The 8,576-nt window shown below is 44.3% G+C and overlaps 1 protein-coding gene and 1 non-coding gene across 2 annotated transcripts; one reads left to right on the plus strand and one right to left on the minus strand.

Annotated features, from left to right (window-relative positions):
* Window positions 1-2,632: 2,632 nt before the first annotated feature.
* On the minus strand, window positions 2,633-3,468 carry LOC109741369 (uncharacterized). Its single transcript, XM_020300450.3, has 2 exons — window positions 3,188-3,468; window positions 2,633-3,082 (listed from the first exon to the last, which is right to left on the minus strand). Exons 1-2 carry the CDS (start codon window positions 3,466-3,468, stop codon window positions 2,905-2,907), a joined length of 459 nt encoding a protein of 152 aa, XP_020156039.1. The 3' UTR covers window positions 2,633-2,904.
* Window positions 3,469-4,704: 1,236 nt separating this feature from the next.
* Window positions 4,705-5,806, plus strand: LOC109741380 (uncharacterized). The gene is made up of 2 exons (XR_012187927.1): window positions 4,705-5,184; window positions 5,322-5,806. It is a non-coding gene; the product is annotated as an uncharacterized protein (transcript).
* The last annotated feature ends 2,770 nt before the right edge of the window (window positions 5,807-8,576 follow it).

Consider the following 8,576-nt stretch of genomic DNA (forward strand, 5'->3'; position numbering starts at 1 on the left):
ACCGAGTGGGCCCAGAGATACCTCTCCGTCATACGGAGTGACAAATCCCAGTCTCGATCCGCGCCAACCCAACAGACACTTTCGGAGATACCCGTAGTGTACCTTTATAGTCACCCAGTTACGTTGTGACGTTTGGTACACCCAAAGCACTCCTACGACATCCGGGAGTTACACGATCTCATGGTCTAAGGAAAAGATACTTGACATTGGAAAAGCTCTAGCAAACGAACTAAACGATCTTTGCGCTATGCTTAGGATTGGGTCTTGTCCATCACATCATTCTCCTAATGATGTGATCCCGTTATCAATGACATCCAATGTCCATAGTCAGGAAACCATGACTATCTGTTGATCAACGAGCTAGTCAACTAGAGGCTTAATATGGACACGTTGTGGTCTATGTATTCACACATGTATTACGATTTCCGGATAACACAATTATAGCATGAACAATAGACAATTATCATGAACAAAGAAATATAATAATAACCATTTATTATTGCCTCTAGGGCATATTTCCAACACTTTCATGGTTAGAAAATTCTGGAACTTCAAAGTTAAGCCCAAATGCAATAATTTCATGTGGCTTCTTCTTCACCCGAATGCTCTTATGGCAGATCGGCTTGCCATCCATAGATAGACTTATGACGAGATTTGCAAGCTTTCCCTGACCGGTAACGAGACAAATGAGCATCTAGCGCGCGTGAATGTTTTTCTCTTTCGGCGTGTGGTGTATTGTTTCAACCTGGCTCTCTATCCCTTATGGGATGACGCATACGTTTCTACTCCCTTAATGATTGGTGGAACATGAAAATTCTTGTTCGGGATGCTATTTCTTTCAAGAGTTAATTACACTTTTACTACATAAACTTGCATGGCGGGTACAAATTCATACATAAAGTTGAAAAACGTCACAAAGTAATACAACAACTTATGTTTGAGGTGCATTTATATACATTTTTGTCCCAGGCTGTTATCTCTATGTTAACTCTGTTTACTTGGCAAGCCAGCAAGCCTGGGCCCGTGCTCTCTTAAGTGCGGACCCCACCTGTAGGTGCTGATAGAGAAATAAACTAAAAAAATAAAATATCGAGTGAAGCCGACGGACTTGAAGCAAAGAAGACAACACAACATTGACCTAGAGAGGCTAGCCAGTCCACCAACTGTTACTTGTTGTTTAATTAGTCATAGTCTCCTTCTTATATCATTGACAAAACTGTTCTTGCTCTTTCTCCATATAATTTTTGAAACCAAACTGGCGTGCTTCTGGTTCACATTTTTACAGCCGTACTGCCCGTCTACTGGTTCATCAGCCGGTTTCTTAGGCACTATAAATTAGGGTATATTCTTTACTAAGATCATCTATAACCGGACCCTCCATACCTGCCCTAGACGCCCTGACGGGCAGCCCGGACCAAAATACGCCACCCAACCGGGCTACCCATATCGGCCTAAACGCCTGGATTGGCCGGCACTCCCCATATCCCGCCATATATAGGGCGGATATGGGGAGTCACAGACGCGCCTGGGCACAGTCGCCACGTAGAACTGACCGCTGGTTTCCGCGCCAATTCAGTCATATCCGCCTCCTCTCTCTTTGCTTGAGAAACACTCTTCTGTTCTCTGTTCACCCTCCCCCGCATTGCCGTCGTCGGACTTCCGCCGGCATCGGTGCTCTGCCGCCATCCCAACTCAGGGCTTCGCCACCGGACGCCCCAACTCACACCGCCTCCGACCAGGTCGCCACCGGACGGCTTTCTGGTATGTCAAACTCCCCCATATTTTCACCCCACGCTCTACGTGTTCGATGAAATGTCTGAGCCGGTTTTTGATTCTTTTGGTCATTACTTCTATTTCACCAATGGATTTGAAAAACACACACACGCCTGGTTCACTGGGCCAGTGAGCCAAACAATTGCTTGAAGGTAAAGTGCCACTCGCGTGCACTGCATAGTTTTTTATTCAGATCAATTCTCCCTCTATATATAAAACCACTAAATCCATATGAACCAGAAATTATCTGTAGCTCACTGGCTAGTCGGCCACGCACTTGCTGCGAATTCTCGAGTTCGATGCCTGCGGGAGCAATGTGCAATGCTTCTTTATTTTTTTCTTCCTCCTTTCCCACTTACAGGTGGGCCCCACACTTAGAGACCACGCAGAGTTAACAGGGAGATATCATCAAAAATAAAATAAAATAACGGGGAGATAAGAGCCAGAGACGGAAATGTATGTAAATGTACTTCGAACACAAGTTGTTGGACTACTTTATGTCATTTTTTAACTTTATGTATGAATTTGTACGCACCGTGCAAGTTTATGTACTAAAAGTGTTATTAACTCTTCTTTCAAATGGTTACATTTGTGTTTTTGAATATTTGGAAAGAAATGAATATGCGGATCTTCAACAACTCGTGACAAGCTCACGTCGTCAAGGAAGACCTTGAGCAGGTTTGGCTGGCATGTTTACTGGAGATGTAGCCGTTTGTGTAAATTTTATTTTTTTTCCGCCTTTTCTCATGTAAATAATTCATTTGTTACCTTTTTCTTTTCCCTGTCCTAATGAAATGGGTAGATCGCCTGTTTTTTTCTTAAAAAAACAAAACAATATAGATACAATAGACACAGGGTAGAAGAAAATGGCTCATAGGTTCTTCAAGTGGCCGTGATCTGAATCAGGAAGCAAACAAAAAGAGGAGCAATTTTCCCTAGAAATTACAAACAAGTGGGAATATGGGCCCGTGATTCAAAAATGTGTATAGTACGCGGCAGTACCATTCCCGACGTGTAACTAGGATATATGCTCTTCCTCTGTCCGTACGTACGTAGGAGCTCACGCTCTTCTACAGGCACGCATGCATGCTGAAACCGTGCAACGGCAAAGGCCTGATTGATGGTGGAGCTCTATTGTGGCTGCGGCCGCCGCACCTGGGGCGCGCTCTCTCTCTCCGCCGCCGCTGCCGCGGCGGCCGCCGCCTGCGCCTGCGCCTTGGGGGAGTTCTGCTTCTTCCTCCGGTGTCTCGCCTTTTCCGTCTCGATTTGCTTCCTCCTACACTCCTCGCTGCAGAATGGCGTGTCCCCTCTGAACGACCAAACGCATGGCGTGGGCGCACAATGTCAATAACATTTCTCTTTGCAAGCAAGGCGTACGCAGTTTCTATCATGACGACATGCGAGCGTAGTTGACCTGTACATGAAGATGTCGCCGGTGAGGCCTTTGTGGCAGCGGGAGCACTCGTTCAGGAAGTGGTGCGCCTCCCCCAGCTCCTCGTCGGGGACGACAAAGGTGACGGACGAGGGGGTGGCGGTGGGCCTAGCCACCGCGGCTCCCTTCTCCGCCTTCACGCTGGCTCCTTCGCCGTCGCCGGCGGAGGGGTTCGGCCGGAGGGCCTGCGCGCTGCCGTCGGAGAAGACCGCCGCGAAGTCGGGGTTGCCGAACGCGTGGAAGTAGGATGCGTTGAACTCCATCGGCCCCGTCAGCTGGCACGCAACCTGCCGCCGGGTCGGGAGCCGAGGAAGGAGGCGAAGGAAACCTAGAAGACGCGCTCGAGAGAGACAAGAAGCCAAGGGAGGCCGATTAATAGGCAAAGAGCTAACGGTTTTAACCGATTTAGCTTTAGCTATGTTCTATGTTTCTAGGACTAGGAGAACCACTCGATACACGCAGGTGGCCTTGATCTGGCCATGGAGAGCCAAAAAGGTAAAGTTGTGTCCTGGCATATGGATCGTTTAGTATCTGCCATTACCACGCACGTGTTGGTGTTCCTCACATGAACCTAAAGATAGATACTAGTTTGCTGTTTATACAGCATGACACCCTGGATTTCCAGGAGATGCGCGAGTTATTTAAGCTCTTTTGCCGTGTTATCTGAGGTTGGTAGTAATGGATGAAAATGGCATGTGGCTTCTTTGAGCTAGTTAGCTCATACTGTATGAACCAGAACATGAAAGTGCGCTTTGCCGCGCTTCGTCCATATAGAAGAAGAGAGTGGTTTTTCTACGCACCAGTTCAGTGCACCCACGACGACCCACGCAAAAAGATATAGCAAAACGTTTCAAAAAATTCTGAAATTTTGTGGGAATGATCATCAAATGTTGTGGGCACTTCCAAAAGTTTGGTGGTCAAATAACATTCGAAGAACTCTATAAAAAAGACAAAATCACTGAAAAATAGTCAAAATGTAAGTGCACTGTTTGAGCAGATTTCGTAACTTTGTCTTTTTTGCACAGAGCTCCTCGAATGTTATTTGACCACCAAACTTTGCAAGTGCTCATAACATTTGTGTTGATGATCATTCCCACAGAGTTTCAGAATTTTTTGAAATGTTTTGCTATGTTTTCTTTCGTGGGTGCACCGAGCAGCGGTTCGGCCACTACTTTCCCCTAGAAGAACCAAGGATGAAAGAGCACTGCTATAGGGACGACAAACTTCTGCCCAATCATCGCACGATGGGTCTAATCAGTTGTTAGATGGGAAAACTTTTTTTTTTTGCCACTACTTTCCGTTCTTTCTCTTCTTTTGCAGAGGTGTGTGTTGCGCCACGCATACAAATTAGTTTTTGCCAACTTTGCTAATGCCACCCTAGAATTTCATCTCTCACTTTTGCCACTCTTAACTTTTGATAATATATCACAAATGCCACTCTGTTACACATCCGTGAGTTGACTGTTTATTCTAACTAGTTGACCAGAAAAATAGTTGTTAGTATTTGTAAAAATGACATAAGTTGCCCCTACTGACTTGTGGGTCCACTTTGCAAGTGACCCATACGAGAAAATGTACACAAACCACGTCACAAACGGATCCAACCACACCAGATACCCCGTCCCTATCTAGAATGACCTAACCAGCGACCTCCATCCCTCCGCCGCCGCGGCCACACTCCGTCGCCCGCCGCTGCATCCACGTCCCCTCCGGCCTGCCCGACACGCATGTCTGCTTCAGCTCCCCCTCCTCTGGCCTCGCCAACGCATCGCGCGTCTCGGGTCTCCCCTCCGCGGCGCCCTGCTCTGACCTCGCCGAGGCATTGCGCGTGTCGGGTCTCCCCGCCGCGACGCCCTTCTCCTGCCTCCATCCCCGACGCGGTCCGCACCAGCGACCTCCGTCCCTCCACTCCGGCCTCCCTCCCCGAATCGGTCCGCACCAGCGACCTCCGTCCCTCCGCTCCGGCCTTCCCCGACGCGGTACGCACCAGCGACCTCTGTCCCTCCGCTCTGGCCTTCCCCGACGCGGTCCGCACCAGCGACCACTCTTCCTCTGCTCCGGCCTCCCTCCCTGCCGCGGTCCGCACTAGTGACCCCCCTTCCTTCGCCTTCGGCAGCTCACATGGGATGGAGGGAGTCGCGCCGTCGGCCATGGTGGCAGGGGCGGCACAGAAGACCTCAAACCTACTGGTTCCTCTTCCTGATGGGCAAGTTCTAAACTCCTCAAATTGATGTGTAGCATGGCGACATGGTGAAGCATTGATGTGTAGCATTTGGTCTGCTAGAAATATTTTTCTTTTTATGCTAGAAATAAATTGATGTGTTCTTCGTTTCTGTAACTCTCCCTGTGTTGTGGCAGCATTTTAGTTGGTTCACACCAAAGCACTAGATCAGGTAGAGCTTGAGCTAGTTGCCAAATCTGTTCAATCGTTTTGGGTTTGTTGTTATTTTGGTACCCTGTTATCTCGCTCTATTAGCTGTCCTATGAACTTGTTAAGTTGAATGTTGTACCCTTAGTACTCTTTTGTTTGAACTGCTCCTCTCAGTGAGCTGTTGTATGACCCCGATGGTTTCGTTCTGAGTATTATGCCTCACATGATAATTATGTTGTTGAGTTTGCTCCCACTACTATGAATGAGAAGAATTTTGCTTATGTAGTGACTAGTAAAATTTCTATGCATGTGCATCATGAGAATAATGCTTTGTGCGATCATTATATTGTTGAATTCATTCATGATGCCACTGAAAATTATTATGAGGGAGGAATATTTGCCTGTAGGAATTGCAATAATATCATGTTTCCTCTCTATGTGTTCAAAGTTTTGAAGTTATGCTTGCCTTACCTTCCTATACTAGTTGATTCTTGCTCCCATAAGTTGTTTGCTCACAAAATCTCTATGCATAGGAAGAGGGTTAGACTTAAATGTGATAGTCATATTCTTCATGATGCTCCCATTATGTTTTAATTCCTATCTTTTATGTGAGCATCACTGAAATCATCAAGCCTAGTTAGAAAGACATTAAAGAAAAGCGCTTGTTGGGAGACAACCCAACATTTACTCCTACTATTTTTGTATGTTGACATGATTAAGCTACTGTAGTAATCATGTTTTATAGCTTTTGTTTCAATAAAGTGCCAAGTAAAGCCTTTGGGATAGTATGGATGATAGTTGACTCAATTCTGTCAAAAAACAGAAACTTTTGCGCTCAGTCACAGAATTGTTAAAAATCACTGGACCGTCGAAAAATTCTGATTTTTTTTAAAGTATATTGATATACAAATTGTCTAGATTGTCCTACTTTTTCAGAATTTTTGGAGTTACAGAAGTATAATTTCAATTCAGATCTTTACAAACTGTTCTGTTTTTGACAGATTCTGTTTTCGATGCATAGTTTGCTTGTTTTCTAGTTTCTATGGCTTATATTGCTTAATATAAATTGTAGAAATGATAGGGTACAGTAGGCATCATGTGAGAAAAATTATGAATCTTGTCTTGACAGTAACGAAGTGAATGATTTGTTTTATTATACTAACGGAGCTCACGAGTTTTCTGTTAAGTTTTCTGTTGTGAAGTTTTCAAGTTTTGATGGACTACGGAATAAAGAGTGGCAAGAGCCTAAGCTTGGGGATGCCCAAGGCACCCCAAGGTAATATTCAAGGACAACCAAGAGACTAAGCTTAGGGATGCCCCGGATGGCATCCCCTCTTTCGTCTTCGTTCATCGGTAACCTTACTTGGAGTTATATTTTTATTCACCACATGATATGTGTTTTGCTTGGAGCGTCAGTTCATTTTATTAGGATTTGATTGCTGTTTGAATAAGGTACTTAAGATCTGAATTTATTTATAAGAAGGAGTCTTCACATAGTTACATAATTATTCGACTACTCATTGATCTTCACTTTTATCTTTTGGAGTAGTTTGTCATTTGCCCTAGTGCTTCACTTATATCTTTCTAGGGCACGGCGGTAGTTTTATTTTATAGAAATTGATGAACTCTCGTGCTTCACTTATATTATTTTGAGAGTCTTAAACAACATGGCAATTTGCTTTGGTTATGAATTTAGTCCTAATATGATGGGCATCCAAGAGGGATATAATAAAACTTTCATATAAAGTGCATTGAATACTATGAGAAGTTTGATTCCTTATGATTGTTTTGAGATATAAAGATGGTGATATTAGAGTCATGTTAGTGAGTAATTGTGAATTTAAGAAATACTCGTGTTAAAGTTTCTGATTCCCGTAGCATGCACGTATGGTGAACCATTATGTGATGAAGTCGAAGCATGATTTATTTATGCGGCTGGGGACGAGCGATGGTCTTTTCCTACCAATCTATCCCTCTAGGAGCATGCGCGTAGTACTTTGTTTCGATGACTAATAGAGTTTTGTAATAAGTATGTAAGTTCTTTGTGACTAATGTTGAGTCCATGGATTATACACACTCTCACCCTTCCACCATTGCTAGCCTCTCTTGTGCCGCGCGACTTTTGCCGGTACCATATACCTTCCTCAAAACAGCCACCATACCTACCTATTATGGCATTTCCATAGCCATTCCGAGATATATTGCCATGCGACTTTCCACCGTTCCGTTTATTATGACACGCATCATCATTGTCATATTTCTTTGCATGATCATGTAGTTGACATCGTATTTGTGGCAAAGTCACCATTCATAATTCTTTCATACATGCCACTCTTGATTCATTGCACATCCCAGTACACCACCGGAGGCATTCATATAGAGTCATATTTTGTTCTAAGTCTTGAGTTATAAGTAAATAAAAATGTGATGATCTTCATTATTAGAGCATTGTCCCATTTGAGGAAAGGATGATGAATCTATAATTCCCCCACAAGTCGGGATGAGACTTCGGACGAAAAAAGAGGCCAAAATAAAGAGAGAAGGCCCAAACAAAAAATAATAAAAAACAAAAAAAGAGAGAAAAAGAGAGAAGGGGCAATGCTACTATCCTTTTACCACACTTGTGCTTCAAAGTAGCACCATGATCTTCATGATAGAGAGTCTCCTATGTTGTCAGTTTCATATACTAGTGGGAAATTTTCATTATAGAACTTGGCTTGTATATTTCAATGATGGGTTTCCTCAATTTGCCCTAGGTCTTCGTAAGCAAGCAAGTTGGATGCACACCCACTTAGTTTCTTTTTGAGCTTTCATACACGTATAGCTCTAGTGCATCCATTGCATGGCAATCCCTACTTACTCACATTGATATCTATTGATGGGCATCTCCATAGCCCGTTGATACGCCTAGTTGATGTGAGACTATCTCCTTCTTTTTGTCTTCTTCACAACCACCATATTCTATTCCACCTATAGTGCTATGTTCATGGCTCACGCTCA

This window comes from Aegilops tauschii, chromosome 6 (genome assembly GCF_002575655.3).
Source record: "Aegilops tauschii subsp. strangulata cultivar AL8/78 chromosome 6, Aet v6.0, whole genome shotgun sequence".
NCBI lineage: Eukaryota > Viridiplantae > Streptophyta > Magnoliopsida > Poales > Poaceae > Aegilops > Aegilops tauschii.